Consider the following 24,199-nt stretch of genomic DNA (forward strand, 5'->3'; position numbering starts at 1 on the left):
TATAGAACGAACGAATATGAGTTTCTCGTTTATTTCCCATCGTTTAAGTATTATAATACTTTACAAAAGTTATCAAATGAAAGAACTAAGACTAAGAACATACATCGTCTCGTGTTACGTTCTCAAGCTAGGAAATGCCGGCTAACTTCCGTCACGTCGCGCGCTTTTTAGTGTTTTGTACTAAAGTCCTACCCATGTGCAGGGTTTCTGTTTCTCGTCACTCTTATCGAGAAACAATACGTGATTACGCTTAGATACATAGTTGGTAGGTTAGAGTACCCAACTTGATTGTAACATTTCTAACACAACGCTTAGCATCTTTGTGCTAACCTCCGAATAATGAGACAGCATGATCGTGAAAAGGAAACTTGAATTTTTTTTTTTTTCGTAAGAAATTATATTCCTTAAACATTGGTTTTTAATACTATCAAATATCTCTTTTTCTTTTATTTATTCATTTATTTATTTTTTTTTTTTTTAACTGACTCGATTGTAACTTAGTTTCAAATATTCAGAGACCTGTACAAGACTTTGCTAAAAATTAAATACGTGTTAACAGTTTCTTATATAGAAGAAATAAAAGAAGAAGAAACTACGTACAACGAAATGAAAATGAGAATAATTTAAAAATGTATAATATACATCAATAGCCTAATATATACAACTAAAAAGATGGCCAATCATCTGTACCTGCTATTTCAGATTTCACGAAATTCAGTCGATTCATATTATGAGTCAACGTTAGCCTACGATTCAATTAAACGAAATAAGGTTAACAGCGATGATTAACGGTAGAAGAGGAAAATTTCAATCTGAATCGATACGAACAAAGCTTTTTACCGATGATTCTTCTCGACACGGATTAATTAAACGTTGAACGATGTTTATTATTCGGTTTGTGAAAGAAGTCAACGATCCCGGAATAAATATTATCGACAACTGGTTAAAACAAAGATGAAAATAGAATATCAATTATTACAAACGCGATGAAACAGACATCGAAACATCAAGGAAGTAATTTATCATGGAAATGCAATCAGTTTCAAGAGTTCGACGGTTTATATTATACTCCTGAATAACAGCTTCCCCTCAGCTAGCTGTGTACGATTTTCCCCAATCGATTCCCTGCTTCGTGTATTTAATCAGCGTACAACTTTTGTACTCGTCGATATATAACTACCCGATTAATACTTCTAATGGAACGCAACAATAAATAGAGCATGACACGATGCAGAAATGAAAACGTTACATTGCGAATTAATGCTATCCCGACCATTTGACTTGGAAAATTTCTTGAATATTTAATCGTTACAAATATTTCTTCTTTGAAGATACTACACCCGGTACAGAGTTCTCTATAACACACGTTATAAGATAGCATTAATTTGTCAACATGTTTACATAGTACAGCGCCAGTTTGCTGCATATTGGAACGCTCGTTGCACACGAAGTAACATTATTCTCGTGGGGATTCTGCGAAATTTCACAAATACGTTCGTAAATCGAGGCATGCTACGTGACTTGGCACGAGCAACGTCGATTTTTCGCCAGCGTGATCGATTTTCTCGTTCCACCGTAGAACTTTCGCATGCATCAAAATAGAAAGATTTAAGGTTCTCGCGCCCTCTGTTGCTCGCGTTTCTGTTGATACTCTTTGATGCAATTCTTATAAGGAACCGATGGGACCCAAGAGCATCCAGCTGGTCCTGGCATGCAAACGCCATAATCCCTTTGGCACTCTTCCGGACCAGGTTTGCTCTCCCATAGACATTCTTTGCCATCCGTGCCTTCTAGAGCGGCACCCTTGGTCCACCAAGGTGTGTAATAGATCTGCAATTCACGAAACGAACAGATTGTAATTGAAAGAAAACAGTGGAATTTTTTATCAATGAGGATTCGATATTATGGCCTATTGGTTAAAATTGATCGTAGCTGAGATGAGAATTCGATCACATGCAACTGTTTGTGTCGTCTTACACTATTGAACTAATCATTATTAGCGAAATTTTACAAGTCACGAGTTATAAGAGATGGGAAAGGAACTCTATAAGTATAATTTGCAATGTGTTAATTTACTAACGTTAATAGTTGGTAAATTACTGTAAAAAAGATCTCTAATGATTGATTTTACATCGTTAGTCGATTGATAGAATTTGAAATATTTTTCAGTATTAAAATTAGGATTTTTGCATATTTAGGAAATTAATCGACAGAGAAACGTGTCATGAAAGCTTCATATTTGTAGAAATAAAAATTTCTCACTTACGTTACACGGGCAACCGTAACGATACAAATGCCTGAAACCCTTTCGTTGTCTACTCGTCACAGAACGCCAGGCCATCTTTATACCACACAACGATATGTTCGCCTTTTCACCATCATAAGTTTTCCCGCTAACAACGTAAGTTTCCCCAACTTCAAGGTCCACTCCACATAAAACTTCCGACGATGCGGTCCATAAAATATTTTTCTTTAGGACGGTGTACGATGTCTTGTTGTTCACCTGTAATTAAAAAACGATCAGGTCTAGATCACGATACAAAACTGATAAGTAAAAATAGTGCAACTGCCATACGAACCTTGAAGATTTTATTGATTTTCACGCTATAGGCGATTTCATGCTCGTTCACGTTCATCATCTTCTTCACTCTTACAAGAACGACTATTATAGAGGAGAGAAAAGGAAGCATGTTTATAAAGTAACAGAAGAGATCGTATTTTTCCAGCAAATTTCATGCAAATTCTTACCGAAATCTGAATTGCAAAATAGTATTTGAGGGTGACTGCTCATGCAGCTACAGGCCGCGACCCTCTGCAATGGAGCCAGCGATAGCGCTATGAGCAGAATGTACATCCAAAACCTTAATTGCCACATCTGGAAACAGAAGAATCGAATCAATTACATGGTGAAAGTGAAAAGGAATTTCTGCATGTTTTATTGGTAGCAATAAAAAAAGATGCATTAAATCTTATCAAGTATCGTTGGAATTAGATTAAATGTTTATCAGAGATAAGAGTGAAAGGTAGAAATAATACGATAAGAGGCAAGGTAATGAAACGATCTTGAATCGAAGACGCGTAACCATTGTAAGAAGATAATGAAACTTCTGAGAAATGCTTGTGCTCTCAGACAAGATCCATTTATCTCCGAAATCTGATTAAATGTATCCGAACGATCCGAGACAGTTGTCACCTGTCAGATACGGCGTAACGTATAACTCTATTCAACGAACGAGAAACTGACTGACTAAGTCATGAGAATACGTGTCTCGTTTTTGATGCAACAAACGAAGCATCGCGTCGCGGTGAATCATGACTGTTCCTAAACGACTAATCTGAATTTGCTATTGCCCCATCTAAATCTGGTATCTCGGCAGCCCACCTGCAAATCTCGTTAATGCAAATTTATTCAATCCTTGCAGAGCTGTAACCTGTGGTTAAATTGATGTGCGAATTCTGCGAAACTGACGATCAACAATTGTTAACACGAGGTCTTGAATAAGCTGCCACTGACCTCAAACGCGAAACTATCCGAGCAGAGAATAGTTGACAAAATTTGTTTAAATGGACTTCTCCTGAGTCACGTATAGTGACTAAATCCTTTTGAATCAATGAAAATACGCGAAAGTAGTGTTACGAGTAGAAACATCAATCATGAGGGACAATGTTATAAATTCATTCATAACACCGAGTATAATGGGGAAGAATCACCTTTGGACCGACAATAAACGTTACGGAAGCGCTGCAATTCGGCCTAGTTTATCGACATCAGCTGGGCCAGGTCTAAACATAGACGTAAAATGGAAACCGAAGTCCAACACGGACCAGAAACGCCGTGAGCCGTTTCAAAGATCGTATTGACGATACGTTTCCTTGGACTGCGAGAATAGACCGGTGGACAGCTTAGAATCTAGGCATTCCTAACGGAACCGACTAGCTGCTGCAGAACTCTCTTCGGTAACTATACTGTGATTATGTGCATCGATAAATTCCAAATGAATTGTTGGTATTTACACACACACGTGTGAGCGCGCACAAATACACTATATTACTTTTATAACTAAGTTTTAATTAAATAACTAATACCTTATACTATAACGAAGAACTTAAAGAATATTAATACTTTACGCCAGAAACCTTGAACTACTTTTTCAATTTCTAATAAAAGTTTCTAATCAGAAATAGATCCAACGAACGAATTTCTTATGTTGATGTAACAAATCAAAGGAGAAAATGGGGTGAGACATATACACCCTCTATATATGCGTTCCATGAGGACTATAGGGTAAATCACGGTAAACAAGAGATATTTTTTAAACGTAGATATGATAACTATTAACAAAGCATGGAATTGGAATACGAATACGCACATAAATAATCATAGCAATTCAGATACTGAAAATAGTCGTGCGTAGTAAACAAGACAAGACAGCACTAGTAAACAAAGTAATTTTCTGATGCCATAAAGATTTCTTTCCGTAATGCTCATCCATTTGTTAGAGAACTCACATCTTTCACTGGTAATGTATACAAATTTTGATCAAGAAATTGTATTTACAAAACGAACGATAATGTACGAAAGCATGTAGTAGGCTCGGCCTATAAATAGTAAAATCGTGAAACATATTTGTTTCAGTAGGAGCAAAGAGGTTAAGACACGAACACGAAAACGATTTCGGTGAACTATATCGCCATCGAACTTCAACGGAATGTACTGAACGTGCACCGATCGTTAGCGTGCTCAGGCAGTCACGATATTCAACCCTGTATCGATACATCATGCTCTAAAATATACGTTTACGAAGCGTAACACACGGTGTTAGTTGAAAATGCAAAGTACGTTTATAGTAAATGATAGACAAATTCGTAGGAGTTCTCGTTGCAATCATCGTTTAACACGCCTCCCAATGGCACTCATGCATTGTCATTGAACTTTTCGTTTGATAAGCTTTCGTTACGCAATGGTTTTAAAAAATGTATTGGTTACTTGACAACGAGTTAGCCATTTCAGGCGGAATGAATGTTAATAGCAAAGGCAATTTGAGTGAATTGAATCACGTTACACTAACGTCAGGACGCTCATAGAGCCACTTGCTCAACTATGTTTTCTCCGGCTTGCAAATTTGATTTTATTTGCATTTACAGTCTTATTTCTCGATTTTATCACTGCCGTCGAGAGAGTTGAGTATTATAGTGCCACTGACAAGAAACAATTTTACGTTTAACGATCGTAAAGCTCTGATTATTGTAATTACGTGCGGAATATAGGGTGTCCCAGAGTTATGAATTCGAACTTGAGTGGATAGCGGACAATTTGCAGTAGCCGTGACTGGAAACTTTCTACACAACGCAGATGAAAAATTCTATTTGATATACTGTGGTTGAGAATAAACATAAATTTAACTCGCTAGGCTTCATTCTGGATAGCATTCTATAGATGCCTGAAAACTCCTTAGAATTCATATTTTTATTTTACATATTTGTGTACACCATGTGCATTTGTGCATCTCCAAATTTCCCATAAATGCAAACAAATTCGCAATCTGATGGTTACTTTCGAAAAGTGTAATAGCCAATACTTTATTACAACAGAATTTCCTTTGTTAGGGCGAAATTTCAATTTAATGTCATTAATTAAACTTCCATCGATTCAATTCACTTATCTGAACATGAACGCATATTGATCAAACAAAAAATCATAGACAGTCGGAGTAATTATTCAATTCCAATCACCCGAATAGTCTGCCGTGCAACAAGTTCAAATAAATGGTGTTTCACCATTGTTATAAATTCTACCAACTGTTGAAGTTTACATTTCCAATTGGCGGACATGCGTTCATGCAATTATCAGGAAAATGAATGTAGCCGATCGAGCGCAAAGTGTATCGAAATGGTTAATTGCGTGCAAGAATTTCAACGGAGCCACAGTTCGTAGCACCCACACCCAAATGATGACACTGATACTCTCACGCAGCATTCATCCAATGCACTTCATGCATCATCACGCAAAACGAATTGATTGGCTGATGTCATATAGGCAGCTACGTACTTGCATTATTTTTATTTCCGTCGGCAATAATAAACATACGCGAATGGGTCGTCCGATCCACACCTCGTGACGCATCGACGTGACAACCTATTGCGCACCCAAACTATTATTCGTCAAACGCATCACGATTTACACTGAAAGTACGAGTATTTGAACACTTTTCATAGAAATCTTTCATGTCCATATTGTATGTGTTATATAAAACGTTTTGAAATTTCATTAGCACTGTAAGAAGACACGACTGTCATAATTATATTGGTCAATTTTGGAACTCTGAAAATATATATACTGCATAGAAACTAGAAGATATTTATTGCATAGGTCAATATATATAGGTATTTAGTAAAAAATTAGTATACACCATGCATAGCTTTCTCAACTGTATAATAAGTGTCAAAGTTGATTATACTGAATATCGAGGTTTATTAATATAACGGATAATTGACTTCAAATAATCTTATGGTCTCCGGAATATATAGTTGTGCCAAATATGTCGTAGTTTCTATAGGTATTTTCAGATTTACTTCAAACATTACAAATACGATTGCGATAGTCAGGTCTCATAATAGTGTTAATGAGATTTCAAAATGTTTTATATAACACGCAGAAGTTATCTACAACTGCTTAAATATTTTCGCGAGCCTGTGTATTTCGTCTGAAATTTAGTTATGACGCGGCTTTGTTTATGCAGTTGATCATATAATTATTTCCTGATCGAACTGTGCTTGGTGTTAGGTTTGCAACCCGGTATGAAGTGAATATTACCCGATACGCTGAGGATGGATTTGATTTCGTCCTGCTCCAGTTCGAGCGAGTTTTGTTTCTACGCGCTAAGTTGTGGTCATGGTTGCATTCAGAAGCAAAGTAACTGTTTGAAGATTTGTGGACTCGTTTCAAGTTACGAAAATTTCTTGGTTAACCTTTAGTTGAAGAGATAAAATTAAGAACCTTATTTCGTTTCGAACTTCCTGAAAATCATACTTTGGTTGTAAAGTATCGAAACTTACGGGAGATCTGTTGGGTTCTTTTTTTTGCGTGGAGAATTAAGACGTTTGAGGCTCAATTCGCTAAAACCAATGGAGAGACATAAAAATGTTCATTTTACGAAGACCGAATGCAATCAAAGGTGAACAGTATTACCATTTCGTGTTAGCAGAAAGAGCGATCCGACTGGCGTACGATGTACGACGTAATTTACGATCGATAATTCTGGCCTGAAGATTTGTGATTGCACGGATGTAAATAAGTGCGCAAGGCTACGCCAATTAACCTTAAACTCCGAATAAGTTTATACACGGCGTAGCGCTGTTGAACGTAAATGAACGTCAGGCCACGCATACTCGCTGCAACTCATACTTATGGTAATCTAAAACGAGCATACATATAAGTGCAATAATATAACTTCTCCGCATTTTTCTCGAGTCTAGTACAAGCGCAAGGCTAAACGTTGCGATAATTCACGCGCATCGTTGTTATGAACGACAGATTATTCAGAAAAATCTGTAATGGTCCGAAATTGGCAGGAATGCATGGTACAAATACCAATCAACTACATGGACAGAATTATTAAGACAAGTAATATTTTAATACCTTCGATATTTGAATATTGTCTCGTACGATGTCTAAACAATTTTAAATTGTAAACAAAAGAAAAACAATTGTTAAAAAAGCTGACGTTTAGCTCCAAAATCAAATATACTTAGACAAATTTAGTAACTTACGACGGACTGAACGGACTGAATTTTTAAATTGTTTCCCTTGTGAAGTAGGAAGCTCGACTTATATTCTTCTCTTATAGTTTTCGTTTGGTTTACGTTTACAAAACCACGATGAACTATAACATTCGACTCTCATGACCACTCTTACGACTCTTCGATGATGAAACATCCGACGGATCAACTAAGTTATATAATAGTCCTATCCGAGTTAATATCTATTGATTCAGCATTTCCTTATCAGGAGCATTAAAATCACACTCGTCCCGCCTGCACGTGACTTTACGTAACTTTGCTGGTGCGTTCAAATACGCGCCGATTTACATCGGGTACACCGGCGAAAGGATTGCCTCGTGTCCGGTCCAGTCGTAACATTTATCGCTTTCGTATATCTTCATTAAGACGGGAACATCGGAACGATGCTGTGCGTGATGATGTCGAACGACCATGTTTAGAGGGTGCACGCTTTAAAAGGTCATCTCGACGCAGAATTCCACGAGTCACCGTGGCAAAACGACTTGAAAATGAAGGCGATGCGTTGTGGTGATTCAAAACGATCAAAACGCGTCATAATAACGTGTCGAGTGCACTTCCCGTGATTGTAACGACGTTAACACGTTTACCAGATCTTTTCTTACCTATATACGTGTGTCTACTTTCTCCGATCTCGCGTTTTCATTTGCGGCGTATCGTTGCAACTTACAAACTCCCTGCTACTCGAGTTGCTCGCGGAGATCGTTATTCCCCGTCGCGTCGAACTGATTAATTTACGTTCCGTTTCCGTCCTATTCACGAGCGTGAACTTGAGCTGATTTTCTTACCAATAAATATCGCGCGAACATGACTCTGCGAATAAAAAATTCGTTTCGCTTTTAAAATCAATGCAGTTTAAGCCGAACGCAACTTGAATTATGGACAATTGAATGTTTAAAGTTCGAAGAATAGTTTGAGAAATATTGCGTTTGCAGAGAAGTGATTTCGATGTTTGATCATAGTAGGAAAATCAGTTTCAAATGTTTCATGTTTATCATAGGTTTGCAATAGGAAATTGTGTTCTATATTTATAAAATACCATAAGGTATAAAAATGAGTATAGATCGGGCAGTTTTTATAGTTAGACGTAGAACACAACAAAGTCTCTTCATGGTCAATTATATCATGTAAATTTAGAAAAAGTAACAATATTGTATTAATATTTCTCGTCCTCGTTATACTCCAGACAGCACTATCAGATTACCATCGTTTTAGGTCATTACAAAATTATTTCAATGAAATGATAATAGTACCTACCAAGAAACTTGCAAAACGATGACGCAATCGCAGAAAAATTACACTAAACAGAAATACTAAATATACTAAGTTGATTTACTGTTACATTCGCAAAATCGACGTTACTTCTTCATCTACCTAACATTTTACGATGAACCGGAAGTAATATTACACACGGTAGTACAAAAGAGCATCTAGGAGGAATTTCTTTCAAAACAAGGAAGACAATCGCGGCAGTAATTGAATACCGACTTGCATCAGGCATTCTTGCAATTGTTTACAAGATACAGTGGGCGGATTTACGTGACCATTAGAACACGTTCTCAGCAAGTTCTTGAAGTTTTATATTACGTTACAGCTGACAGCAGCGGCAACGACAGCAGCTCGTATCAAATATACCGGGGCGTGCACCAGCTCACTAGTTCCAAGCGTGAAAATGTTCATCGTCTTACTAGTTTACAGGACTCCGATCTCATGAACAGGAGAAATATATCGTGTAAACTATTATCCAAGCAGCCAGATGATAATATTGTGCTTAACTCAACGAGTATATTTCCACCGAGTGGTTCAAATGTTGAAACTTTTATCAGAAACGGAAGAGGCGTGGAATATAAAACCCGTTCAATTAACATTTTGCCACGGTAACAAGATTGAAAATTAGCGATGACATAAAATCATAAATACGTCTATAAATCGTGAAGGTTTATCGAAGCGTATATTGAGATATTCGAGACGCTATTTGGCTTTTAACATAAATTATGCCTTATAAAACGCTTTCTCATTGAGCTAAGATTAAGTGAGAAGGAATAATTGTTTACGGATCGAATGAACGATTGTTCTTTTGATTATCAAGACTCGCAATTAATTATTGCTCGCTTCAAGAATAAACGGATTGCATATCGTTCGAACGAGTTCCAACGTAATGCCTAGATTTAACGAACTCCCGATTTCGAAGTAGCACATACATTAAGCTAAGAACAATTGTTCTCGTTATCGTTACCAGAAGTCGTTTCGCTGGATTAGAATTCTTGGAAATCTTTCTGAAAATACACACGGTCTATTTTTGAATTTCAAGGATAAGAAAAGGTTAGTTTCCACGTTTCTGGGTAACTTCGCGGATATTTGCAAATTCAATAAACAAAAAAAATGAGATAGATAACATGTAAGAAATGCAGAGACTCGTTTCTTCTTTAATTAGACGTAAGCATGCAGCGTTAAACATTCTCTGATGCCCCAAAAAATTGAAGAAATATATTCGAACATAAATTTTTGTGGTCGTCGATTTTCGAGCTACGAGATTGCCTCGTGGAATTTATAACGAACTGCATCTCATTAAAAGTTAATAACAACCCTTTAGTAGCAAAGAGACAGATTAGACTCCTGTATGAAATCATACGAAATCGACGCGACGTAGAGAAGAAAGTTATAAAAATAAATTGGCGAGCATTTTTCAGTAAACGACGTATTGTACATTTTAATGGCAATCACGATGTACTTTATTGAAGAACCATCATTTTCGTCAGTATCTACTTACATATTCATTAATTTAGCGTTACATTAACACGCGGGAAATATGATGCCCAAAATTTTCTCTCAATGAATTGACTGGCCTTTTTATCTCGGCCTGGATAAATCGATTACTCGCTTTCGTCGCGTCATCGACCATGAATACCGGTTTAATCGCTATGCACCAGACAACTTATATATATATAAGTTTCATATGTAAAATTTCAATTTTTAATCACCCTCGAATTCTATTCTATTTCTGAATATATCGTTTTTTTACAGAATGTACAAAATTTCATTAATTATACATAAATAATCCTAAACATCTCGTGTTTGCTTGAAGTAGTATGTCACAGTTAGTAGTAACAGTAATGTCAGTAATAAGAGCAGCAAATCAGAGCGATGTAATTTCTGCGCACACTTAACAAGAGTGTGAAGACTCAACGTTTATGTGGATAGCAATTAGCATCTCTCACAATCGGGCAAGCTAAGTGCTGTACAGAGGCTTTCAAACACGTCGTTTGAAGTTCATCGCTGTGTTTGCTAACAGTGCATGTAATTAATGCGCAAGAAATGACGTCTCGCATTGACGAGCACTTGCGTAATTTCATGCGAACGATGTGAATTGAATTGCATGAAAAACATTGCCGAGAATTCTTAGCGGATTTGCAAAAATATTTTTGTTCAGAAATATCATGAAATATTTAAGGAAAAATTGAACGATGCTTGAAACGTCCTCCCCCTAAGACGATGCTCCTTTGGTTCAAATATTCGTTATGTTTATCATAATTCCGGAATGTGACATCAGTTGAAAAGCTATGCAAATCTGGAAACATATTGCGTAAACGAAATACATGTGTATGTACATATAAAGTACTGTATTCGCATGTTGCTTTAGCGACTTATCTTTTACTCTCTATTCTTATTTATCTGAGAAAGTATATAAAAAGTATATAATAAATAATAAAGAAAGGGCTCATAACAAAAATGACCTTTGTGCAGGTTTGTTTTTCTTCAGAGAAACAAAAGAATACTCTGACATCTTTAATTTTTCTTCTATATATTCAAACTGTTTGAAATAAAACATATATCATATTACACAATTGTTGTCAATGTATTTGTACTTATTGTAAATGGTTTAGTTCATTTTCTTTTCTTTTTTTTTTTTTTTTTGGTTGTAAGACAGAATATAATCTTCCGAATACTATATTAAATGTATTATCATTTAAAAGGGCGGAAAACTTGACAGGAGCTGTTTCTGCTAATTTGTCCCTCAATTACCACGTTTAATATTATTTAATTACTAAATGGAAAATATTTTGTACAGCATTGACTAGCAAACAATCGATCTATATTCTTAACTCCATGTTTAAAAGTGATCTAAATGTCGAATAATGCGAACACAGAGCAACATTTTGTTACAATCTAGATAAAAATACACTGAAGTAACGTCCAACGTCTGGCCATGCGTCGAGTAATAAGATAAATCTGCAGTTTTCCTCAGAAACAGTCGAATCATTTACGTTCTAAATCCGCGGCTGCAAGTGCAGATGCGATGCAGACAAGTATTAATTATACGATCGATCAATCACCGGCAAATGAATGGTTGGATGACGACCGCCACGATGTCACGGAGCGCGCGTGATTTCGAATCATCGCCGCGCGAGAGATAAATCGACGATGGTACCGATCGCTGATTTACATTTTCCGAGCCATTTGTCGCAAACAGCGTTCGATTAATGAAAACAATTTAATAAATGGCCGCTCGATTCTGAGACACGCGGTACTACCGCGAACACTGTGCCATAGCAAGTGTTGCAAATTGATAATTGCACCGAGGCTAATAACAGAGCAGCATCACGCGTGCCGTGAAACGCGCACGAATACAATATGTCACGAGGATAATCGACGTATAAATACACATCGCTTATCGTCATTATCTGACATTCATCTAAAGAGCAACTAGTTTTCACCTGAGGCGGTTCATCTTCGATGAAAGTTCATGACTCAACCGGTGCACTAGCAGAAATTAAACATTTTAAAACAAGCTTATACCTCGAGTTAAAGCTCCGAAATATTGCAGAATTTCGATACCAGCCATTTGTGATTATTTTATGGATTTTCGTTTCTCTATCTTATTTGTGTATGTGTGTAAGTGCAAAAATGGATAAGTTCGAGAGAAGAAAACGATTAGTGATTCTAAGAATTTTCTCGTTCACCGTATCATGCGTGGATAACGTTGATTGAAAGTAAATATTGCTATCTTTTACGCTACTACACCGCATATGTAATATTCGTGATGTGTACTTAAGCGATAATCCGTAGAAATCGTTAAGAAGTAAAACGAAGAAAACGAAAAAGATATACATTAGCTTTCGTAAGATGGGAAAAATAAATCGACGTGAAAGTCGACAGTTATCGCTTGCGGATGTCTATCGTTTCTGTCACGTTAACCTTTGCTAGTTTACACGTGACCGTCTATTAAATTGAACTGGATGAACTCACTCTAGTTTCCACGGAATGTCGAAGCTTTACTTGGCCGCTTCTAATACAATCCTAACCTACCGATATTTCACTCGATTTAAAAATCTCACATCTCCAAATTCACTAGATCACCCAAAGGAAGAAAGACGAACGAAATACGAATTTTTAAAAGAATTTGATTTCTAACAAAAATTTACCGCGATTCAATTATCAATCATGAATAGACTGCGGATATTTATGTAGAAACAAATTTTCGTGATCACGACTAAAGAAACGATATTTCTTTCGCTTAATAAATATTATAACGAATATTCTACTTCGGAAATTTTATATCGTATTTTAAAATTTTTCACAAACGTATAAAAATCTGCAGTCTAATCGTGGATATTAAATTTTCACAATTCACAATTCGTCCCCAGAATTTCGCGAACGTCGAATCGAGTAAAAAAGGAACGAACCTCTAGAATCGAACGTTTCCAAAAATAAAAATTCGCGTGACGATGGCGAAACGGAGCAACAGCCAGGTAGAGGCTTCTAAGACGCCCGTCAAAGCAGGACTGCCCCAGTTCCATCGTATTACCGCTATTATATTCTGCGGCAGCATCCGTACATGCGTGTACGCATGAGCTCTGAGCTCGTGTACACTTGCCAGCTCACTCACTCGCACGTTCGTCAACGCGAATATACTGTCGCGGCGTGCAGAAGCTACGAAGCCGAGCCGAAAGAAGGAACGCGGGACTATCTGAACAGCGATTAATCATAAATTTGGACGTTACGTCATGTCGAGACCGACGATACGTAGTCGGAAGTGCAACCGACTAACCGACGATTACGTCGATTCTTCTCAGTAAAGACGATGTATCGGTGTTGCCGTCGATCTTGCAGATTTTAATATAAGCTCGTTTCGTTTATTATTTCTGTTTGCTTGTTATTATTTATGACTATGTCACTACCATCTGCGAATTGAGACGTAGTATTAGAATGAACAACCGTGAAATTAATAGATCGTTAGATTTGAATTTCTTAAAAGCCACACTGATCGTCTCTAGTCGTCACATCAGTTTAACAAGTTACGACTGCAGATATAGATTTTTTTTTTAGATTTTAGTTTATGCTATCCCCAAATAAATTTCTGAAAATAATTCATTTCCTTTTTATGATGTAAAATACTGATTATATAGCTGAGTAATAAGAGTAAGAATTTCGTAAGAAGTGAAGCTGATCAACTTGGCTTCGAAGAGACATATTTACGAGATGATTTTGGAGTTAAGGAAGAAAATTGCTAACTTGGGAAAGCGTATAGCAAGATTTGTGAGTCAGTTAGTGATATCTGGTACCGCATAAATCACGATTCTTATATCTAATATTAAAACGAAACCATGACATAATAAGTATATTGGATATGTGCATATCTCTGGTATTTGTATTATATTTAAGCGGAACAATGGAAATCAACATTGTATTGATTCATATATTTATCGCTGCTGATAAGTATGTAGTCTGATGTTATTAAAAAGATTAAAATTTTATAGACGTACATGTAAGTACGTTATCAGCGTGTCGCGCAATTTTGGGTGTTTTGTCAATAAACTCGGTCAAAATTTCGTCAAAACGAGTTGCAAAAAGATGATAACGAACTGAATGATATTATACACTGAATAATACGCACAGAAAAAAGTATTACAAATTCCTCGATACGAGATTCCAGATACATATATCATCGTACTTGTGCCGAGATTTTGCATCAAATTCGATATTCTTAACAGTGAAAACGGAGATAGCGATATGCCTTTTAATTACATTTCGATATCGATGCCACTGCTCGGGATGATAGCACGATTAATCATGTATTTGAACATCGTGTCGTGTTGCTCGTTTACTGTGCACGAACACATAGGTACATATACTGAAGAATTTACTACATTTGACACATACGTAAGTACTTTGTTATGAACGATACCAGAGGGAATACGAATTCAAAATGAAAGACGAAAAAAGAATCGAAGAGACCTGGCATGGTTTCAAGCTCGAATGGCAATGAATCTCTCTATAGTTTTGCATAACTGCTCCACGATACCCGCTATTATTAATCCAATGCATAACATTGTAATTTTGTTACGTTTAACGCAATTTTTCTCCAACCATATGGAACCTCGTGAATCAAGTTCCTGCTCTTCGTTCGAAAGCTAATAAACAAATTTCTCACGGGAAACATGCGTAAAACATTAGATACGATCATGACGAATCAGTCTGTTTTTGTAACCATCCGGGATTCGACTTTGTAGAATTGTTAAAACCGATCTCAATACCGTTAACGTTCCAATTTCCCGCGGAGGTTTGATCAGCGGGCAAATTGACAGGTTGAAACGTTTTATTATGGTAATCGAGGGAATTAGGGTAATCACCGAAGCAACGGGGAAAGTCACGGCGATAAAAGTATCCAACGCTGCTCTCGTGGTGTTCGCGTCATGAATGCGTATCTATATTTACAGTGTGACTCAGTGTAAATAACGAAGGAACTAACGCGATACTGGTGGTCGACAATTTGCGCCTCGTTAAATCGGCCGCTATTGCGACCCGATAACAATCCGCCAGTCTTCATTTACCGGTCGAAATAAAAACGTAATCGCACCGATTCACCGTAATGCACGCATGAGCTGCATTAATTCGAAGATTCGTAAGCGTAGAATAATGCACGTCTCGTACGCTTTGGAAGTCTCTACGTATGATTCAGCATCGATCCTAGAGGATTACGTTAAGATGCAATTTCGTGGACGACTGTCGGGAACAGAAACGAGAGGAATGGAACAATTGTCAAGATTTAGGACGGTCTACGACAGATGCAGAAGACAGCCAGGCCTTGGATGCGATCGTTATTGATAGTAAAAGGAATTTTATCGCTTCTACAAAACATGTGTTTGTAGAATAAAGAAGAAGCATGTTCATGGAAGTGTTCGCATTTGTGAAAATAATCATTGGCAAAGAAAACGTCTGGCTATAAATTGCCAAGAGGAAGTCGTCGCAAGTTGCATACAACCGGTTGGGGAAGCAGAGAGGAAACAGAATCAACGATCAATTTGCGAGAAAAATCTGGCCTTAGCTTTGCCACGAAATTGCGTGCGGGCATGTTTCGTGCACGGTTTAATAGCGATAACCGTGCTCTGCCTTGTATGTAAATTGCGGTTGGTGAACAATGAAGTGTAATTTCGTAGTCAGAGCACAAATGGGAAATTTGACGTGATTCGATTCTAAAAACGCGAGGTTTCTTTCGAAACGGTCTGGTTGATAGGACGTAGCTGATAGAGAGCTTTTACCTTGTAAACAATGGTACAGATTAGGCTATTAGCGACACTTTCTATCTTGTGAAACTTTTACTATATCATTATGCAAATTCGATTGTTACGGATAAAACGTTGAAAATCATAGTAATAACAAATCACTCACGGTATAGAATGAAGAAAATGATCGACCTCGGGCGATAGCGCGTAGATGGGTACGCGATATATTTATCAGAGTGTTTGGATTTAGTAAATTACTGGACCAAAAATATAGGGCAGCTAACGACACAGAAATAAATGGGCAGCTATTTTCACGCGCATCGAAGAAATAAAAGTGTTTCAAAACAGCCCGTGGGTCACAAACCGCTGACACGGATTGTCTGTATCTATTTTTAACCAGACAGGGAAAAAATAGAGCCGCTGACTGACGAATAGCTCTATCTTTGGTGCGAATCTACCGCGAACAATTACAACGATGTACTTATCTGCGTGCCAGCGAGAAACATTCTAATCCTTTTATTTACCGAACGAACGACACGATATTCTTCTTATTGGAATTAAGTACGTACGTTTCTATATAGATTAGGCGACTGTATCTTTATAGTTTACAAACTTTTAACTCCGATATTCCAAGGAATGATGCGTTGAAAGTTAATTGCAATAGGATTATGCGATTCTGCGTAAAACTGTTTCTTATTAAGCAATATCGATACCACAAAAGTGAATGTACATAGGCGTATCAAAGCAACCAATATATTTTAAACCTCGAGAATTGCCTACCCACTGACGACAACTCATGAAAATAACAGATGAAATCACAGCCGATTATTATCAAGCGTGCACTTTGAATTGCCAGCTCGAAGCGTGGGTAGAGGAGAAAAATGTAGACTTCCTTTGACGCGGGTACACCATTTGCATGGCATGATTTCACGGAACATCTGTCAAAAAGGGAGCCGCGGATCGCGTCTCCTCCTTCGCCCCGTGAAAGGAGCCGCGACTCCGATACTGGCTACAAAATATCGCGTGCTACATGTGAAGAATGTATTCGGGAGAGTTACATGTTTGCCTATAACGGGTAATTAATTCTCCGTACGGATTTACCAGGCATCGGGCTCGGTTAGAATTTCACAAAATCGAATTTATCACTGAAAGTTCACGTGGTTCGCGTTATATACGAATAGTAAATCTGCGTGTGTCGTTGGTGCTGTCATGAACTAACTCAAGAACGAATAGATTAGAGAGAAATAGAGAAAGATGGGGGGATAAGGGAGGTGAAAAATAAGTTGAATACACGAAGCAACGACGGGACGTCGCGTTTAACGAATGGCTCTAATTACTAAAACGCTTTCCCATCCTAGAAAACATCTCGTTCCCCGAAGCGTCGTTGCAAAAGCGTTCTATACACGCGGTTCGCCGCAATACTCCTCTTTCGCGTCGATGAATGAGATTGCTGGCCGCTGAGTCACTCTGCTCGTAGTAGCAGCGTTAGCTGGCCCGCGAAAGAACGCGGCAGACGTCAGAGAACAGAGAGAGAAAGAGAGAGAAAGGAAGAACCGACTACCTCTAAGTATCACTCGTAATAGTCGTAATACGTGGCTGAAATTTTTAAAAAGGCCCGCTGATTGATCGTGCACGACGTACGAAGGCTTTCTGCGTATGTACACGAACTTGTCGATCGCTAACTTATGGCGATCGATGCCAAGGACTGACTCAACGGCAGCGATCCGCCTGCACTTCAAAGCGGCCCGCTTTCTGCTGAAAATTCATTCTTTCTGCCAACCGATTCCATACTTTCCGCGAACCACGACCGCAAAACATCGCGCTCACCAGACACTGAGGTGGCAATGCAAAGTCGTACGAGGAATTGTTTCCATCGATACTACGAAGCCACTTGTAATTTGATTACTCAGTACTAAAGAATGTCGAATAAACAGTTTGTTTAAAGAATACCTTTTGCCAAAGAAACCGCGAAACGTGTACCTGATTTCATATTCATACGGAATTCGCTGTACGAGAATTTCACACGACTCTGGAATACCAAGATACTAGAAACGCGACTGGGAAACATCGTGATACTATTATAGAAACGTAGAAACACAGTGATTCAAGCTGCTAGGATCTTAATCAATTTCTGTTGCGGAGGCTTAAGAAAATGAACGTTTCGTTGGTTGAAACTTACGAATATACCTTTTGAAATGAATGCAACACGTGCAAGGGTTGTCGTACTCTTTCATTACCGCGGCTTAATTCTTCAGTCGCGCGTAATGCGATCGGTTCTTCGTGCCAACGAATAATAGCGAGCGTTAATTAAAGCTCGCGCACTCGATTATGTGTGCCACGTAATCTTATACGCGTTTACGGGTGAATCCTCCTGAGCGCGTGCAGAGACTCACGAAGAAGATTAAGAGGAAGAAGAGAAAAGGAAAAGGTAAAAAAAAGAATGCTAACCGCGGGCAGAAAGTGCATGACTAGACTGACCATATATTTGTGATGATGTAACGGGAGAAACCGCAAAGACCACACCCCGACGATACCGCAGCCACGTGCTGTTTCGTAAGCTACCGACTTTTAGGCAAGGCCATTGCGATGTTGCTTACTCCCCATAACATGTTTTTGGCCATTCCATGGTGTACATCCTGAACATTACCTTGAGATGCGACAAGTAAGATTCGTGGTCTGTGATTCATGTCGGTATTTTCGGAATTATGTATTAAATGTATTTTTATGGTTATGTAGCGTTAGATATTTAATGTGGGGCAAACTGAACAATCACCTTTTTAAGATATCCATGATTTTCATCCTGGCTATTACCTTGACATGCGGTTAATAAGATGCGTGTGTTTTGCAAATTATGTATTAAATGAATTTTTCTGACGAATGCTTAATGTAGTTTAAATTGTAGAAATTATTCGAGTTCGCGGAGTAACTACGTTACCATTAATCTGCATTCTCTGTATTAAGGACCGCTGGTCTGTCGAAGGTTCTTGAACCGCAAGCGAAGTAATTACTGCGTGAGAAATATAGCACCGTGCGATGTTTCCGGGTGGACAAGAAGAGTAAGTTTGTGGTCTCGGCAGTTTCACGAGTCCGTCGAACGTTGTTGCTCGTTAGTGCAAACAGCAAGACCGTGTCTCGCGTCTTGGAACAGTGCAATTGGGAGCAGCTATGTTCACACAGAGTGACAATTTTAATTGATCGAGAGAACACGATCGAGAACTGTGACAAACAATGTTGCATTCCATTAATTTGGCTGACCTTCGACTCATTAATGTCACGTTTTGATAATGGAAAGAAAGAAAGAAATATATATCGGGGAAGGACAGGTATCGCGAATTCCACGGAAATTATTAATTTATTATTGGCGCCAGAGACATGTATTGGATAATAGCCAAGGATGGAGGAACGTCGTTAATCACCAACATAGCTCGCGCGCATTCGCGTAGTCGAAAGTGCACAGGACCGGTTCGAATGAGGTCGTGAAATAATACCAGAACTACGAAAATAACGGATGTAAAACGTTGTTAATTCGTGCGACGTAAGAATATAAGTATAAATATTACCAAACGCGTGGTAACAGGCGCCGGATAAAGAACGCCTCTCGTGCACACTGTAATCAGGAACGCGGGACGGACATAAAGCAGCGCTATAGGCATAAATAACAAGAAAATTGCCAATAACTCCGAGACGTACGTTCGAGTCTGTGGTGCGTTTGATCTCGGAATAGTTCAGGATTTATCGACCAGATTCCCAGATTACGCTATCTCCAGTTGCCATGAAAGAATAGGAAAGAAGAAGAAAAAATCCGGAAGAAGAGGAAGAAGAAGAAGAAGAAGAAGAATGGATCGCGAACTCCTGTGGCGTTATCGAAACGCAACACTGTACACAGGCACTGTGTCCCCCTATCCTCTGTACATCGCTGGACGGCGCGCGTGCGATCATGAAAACGGGCTGCTATAAATATTCGATTCGCTGCTCTAATCTGTTGCCGGACGAGGTATACCAGGTCTACCAAGTCTACAGAGGGCCGTCGCTTATTCTTCGGATGGAAATAAAACGCGTGTAGAGCATAGGTAGACACAGTGGACGGGTGACCATGCGAATACGCGGGCCTAATACACGTTTCTGAAGAAACGCGTACGTAGATAACTAGGTATACATAAGCGGAGACCGGCTGGTTGGCGCCACTCGGTCCTCTCATAGCGTATCGGAGAAACGCGTAATAAACGTAATATCGTACACGCCGATATGACCCGTGCATTACGTTCCCTTATGAGAGTCGAACCGAGGGATTATATCTTCCTCTTCCAATCTTCCTTAATCGGCGTATCACAATACCACGTCGCAACGTGGGGAGGTCAGAAAGGATTTATAACACGTCTCAGGCTAGTCGTCCCTGTTTGTACTTCAGGGAAATCGCTTTAGTCTAATGAACAGCGACCACGATCATTCTCGATCGTTCCACGAAATCGTTCCTGGACACGAAGAAAGTGCATGTAAAAGATTTGAAATTGAAACTTTAATTGACGATATCGCAAGAAATATTCAGTATTTCGTCCTATGATGGAGTATTTTTGAGAATAGAGTGACGAAATCTATCAGTGTGAAACGTTTCACCTCAATTCAAAACTCGCAGATCTTATTGTAGATTCAGAGTATTGTAGTTGTAATTTGAAAATAAACTGGTATCAAGTTAAAGAGTCTTTTTCTTGTACAGAAAGTATTTACGTTTTGTAGATGGAAATAGTAAATTGCATTTGATTAAACTAATAATTTTTTCAGTTAAATTAAGTAGTTTCTTTAGTATGAAATTACATAAAATTCTTTATATAGTTGCGTGGTACCACCTTCTGAATGGAGAAATGCTCTCAGATTTTCCTTACAAGTTTTACGAGCAAATTGATAAAGAGGATAAGAGAGATAAGAATGAGAAACTTTGATTACGGTTACGTGAAGCATATCTTCAGACTCCATTCAAACAGAATACCGTATTCAATTGTCACTATAATAACTTTGTTTCCAATGATGTTTGTTTGGAAGCGTATATAAACGGTTCATGCGAAAGATTCAATCATTAACTCGACGCAAGAACGCGGCGCCGCGCCGTGCCGGCAGGTACATTCCTCCGTACGAGAGGTACGATATAGCCAACTCGAAGTTCATGTCCTCATATTTTCTGTTGTCCGCTTTATCGAAATCGATTCCTCGACAGCATACCGAATTCGATTACATGGATATCAGTTTCGCCAATCGAACATCGAACGAAGCTTCTCTTGAGCTTTACAATATGCGATCTTTCTTTGACTTTCCGATCGAGCGTGGAAGATATAATCCACATTTAACAACCGGTTAAGTAAGATCGTCAAATTTTGATATTTAATAAAGTCGTCGGACGTTTACTACCTATCTAACGTTAATGTATGATACTTAATGAGGTGTGCTCCACACGCTGAAAATGATAAATAGGACAAGCTAACGAGCAAATGGTTATTCTCCGCCCTATATCGAATCGATGAAAAGGTGGATTGGATTTACGAGAAAATTTGTTCTTAAGAAATACCTACTCAACCATAAATATGAAATTCCCTTCAAACACATGTTGGAAATACTAACATATAACAAATTGAAATGTATTATTCGAAACCTTGGTGTCGCTTTCCTTAATTCAATTCCGTCACCTTAACCTTATAGACAGTAATTGACAACAAAAACCAACTATTATTAGAATTTCGTTAGCATAAATTCTTCGCTACGTATTACCCTAATAATTTGTATTATTTTGTTTATCGCGAGATATTGAAACTATAATGTATTTTAACAAACAAGTAAAGTAAATTTCTTAATAGTAACTTAAAATACATCTCAATTTACAGTTAATAAATTCTCGTTCGCTGGATAAATAACTTTTTACATTTCTATTATCACAAAGGTATTCGTCGTTACCGATATCGGCAAAGCGAAGAGGAAAGGAAGGCGATCATAGACATTACCGGACACGATAGGTCGAACCTCGACTAATTAATATCATGAATTATTCATATCGTGAGCTGTCGTTTAAAGAACATAACGATGACAGAATATAACGAGATGCGAGGGTTTTGTTTGCGTGTAGTAGCGAGAAATAGCAGGTATTCGGATCTTTTTTCGAAAAACGCTGGGTACACGAATACCAGGAACATAATAGATGTTGCTGGATAGAATTAACATAATGAAACGATCGTAAAAGTCTACGTCTCTGTTATTTTCACGATTCGCATGGATTCTCGCGTTTCAACCATGGCATTCGTGGCTGGAATGTCTGTCTTCGCATAAGGTTCATATGACACAGTCTTAGAGGTAGCATAAACGATCCTGTACCGTGTTCATGCTGTTTGGTTTAGACTTATCGTCTTATTTATACAACTAGCGCTGCGAGATTCCCTGTATTTAACAACAATGCCTTGAAACAACGCATAATTTCTACGTTTCTATCTAAACATCGGTAAATTCGCTGCCAGAAACGCGTAAAACATAGACTGGATTGTCTAGAACACATCAGTCTATTCGATTGAATACACTTTGATTAGAAAAGAGAGCCTCAGAGAACGCGGTTCTGCGTTTCCTCGGTACACGATTAGCGAAGTTTATTTTGGCTCGCGAGCGAGTATGATGTCATCGTTTTGATTGCTACTACGATTAAGCGACAAATGTATAACTTGAGGCCAAATGGAGTCAAAGTGCAGCCACTTTTAGTAGCGAATGTTATTCTCGTATCTACTAATCTTCGAACATTCTGCTAGAAAGTTTTATTGACATAAAATCTATCTACGGATCATATGGAACAGTGAATTGTCTGAATAATAGATAAAGTATCGATTGATAAATAAGAAGCGAGTAGAGAAAAGCACGTTAGAGACACAAAGATATATACAAAGGTATATACAAAGGTATATAATTAAAGACACGATCAGTACAGGAACACGAAACCGCTTTCAAGTACAACGTGAAAATCGTACATGCGGTGCACAGATACCTTTCTTCGTGACCCCGCGTAGATCCTTCCGCTTCGGCTTTCCTCGTAAAGTTTACTTGCACTCTACCTTTCTCTCCGTTATTCTCCTTGACCTCAAAGACGCGCAATCATTCTTCGAAACTGCGAATGGTTGTACCAGAGTCCGTCGACGGGTCGACGTAGCCGGTAGATCTTTCAGAAGCGACTGCCTCTCCGTGAGCCGGCGAGTTCCGCGTGATTCGATTCGCGTGCACCACGTTTTTCTCCTTCGTTTGCGGAAACTACGATCGAACTGATAATCGAACGGACACGAATCGTACTTAACGATGAGTGGAAGCTTTCCCGCAACTGGTGTTATAAATAAACGATCTCGAGTTCGCCAACTATATCAGCCGATACACCATCGACCGTAAACGAGGACCGACTGGATTTTCACGTGTGTTTATCGATCGGCGCACACGTATACGTCCAACAAGAGCGGACCGTTCGCGCGCGAGCTTCGAAAAGCAATGCAAGCGCGAACGACACGGGAGCCTCTCGTTCCTTCCTACGTTCTTACGTCGATCTCGCTGCTGTTTCTGTCTCCCTTCCGATCCACTCCTCCTCTCTCTCTCTCTCTCTTTTTCTCCTACCCTGCTATCCTCCTCACTCCCGTTCAATCATACCTGTCCTCCGTCTCTGTCCCCATTTCTGACTTTTACCATTCTCTCTCGCTCTATACCGTGCTCTCCTGCTCTCTCTTCCTCTCGGAGAACTTTGCTCGTTCCAGCGTGTTACGCTCTTTTTCTCTCTTTCGAACTCGATCATCTTTTTTCATACCTCTCCCCCCTCTCTCCCCCTCATTTCTTTCGTTTATCCCTCTTGTTTTCTCGTTACCTTCCTCGTCTACTTTCCTCGTGTCCTTGCTCGC

General features: G+C 38.6%; 2 protein-coding genes across 7 annotated transcripts in view; one reads left to right on the forward strand and one right to left on the reverse strand.

The window, feature by feature from the left end:
* Nucleotides 1-24,199, forward strand: part of Syn (synapsin) — a 48,001-nt gene that overhangs the window by 9,086 nt on the left and 14,716 nt on the right. The gene's annotated exons all lie outside the window — the stretch shown is intronic.
* Nucleotides 16-23,751, reverse strand: Timp (Tissue inhibitor of metalloproteases). 4 transcript variants are annotated; one of them, XM_072008287.1, is made up of 5 exons: nt 23,311-23,751; nt 2,749-2,875; nt 2,580-2,662; nt 2,267-2,503; nt 16-1,830 (listed from the first exon to the last, which is right to left on the reverse strand). In XM_072008287.1, exons 2-5 carry the CDS (start codon nt 2,873-2,875, stop codon nt 1,609-1,611), a joined length of 669 nt encoding a protein of 222 aa, XP_071864388.1. In that variant the 5' UTR covers nt 23,311-23,751; the 3' UTR covers nt 16-1,608. The 4 variants fall into 4 exon arrangements, with proteins under 4 accessions (XP_071864388.1, XP_071864373.1, XP_071864397.1 ...); XM_072008272.1 differs by lacking the exon at nt 23,311-23,751 and adding an exon at nt 13,482-13,641; XM_072008296.1 differs by lacking the exon at nt 23,311-23,751 and adding an exon at nt 7,771-7,891.

Source organism: Bombus fervidus, chromosome 1 (genome assembly GCF_041682495.2).
Source record: "Bombus fervidus isolate BK054 chromosome 1, iyBomFerv1, whole genome shotgun sequence".
Classification (NCBI taxonomy): Eukaryota; Metazoa; Arthropoda; class Insecta; order Hymenoptera; family Apidae; genus Bombus; species Bombus fervidus.

Excerpts from the sequence above, each read along its gene's own strand:
- Timp (XM_072008272.1), bottom strand. The coding sequence starts at position 13,595 with ATGGAACTGGGGCAGTCCTGCTTTGACGGGCGTCTTAGAAGCCTCTAC. Across the intron at positions 2,876-13,481 it reads GGAAACGTTCGATTCTAGAG|ATGTGGCAATTAAGGTTTTG; the intron begins GTTCGTTCCTTT and ends TTCTGTTTCCAG. Across the intron at positions 2,663-2,748 it reads ATTTTGCAATTCAGATTTCG|TCGTTCTTGTAAGAGTGAAG; the intron begins GTAAGAATTTGC and ends CCTCTATAATAG.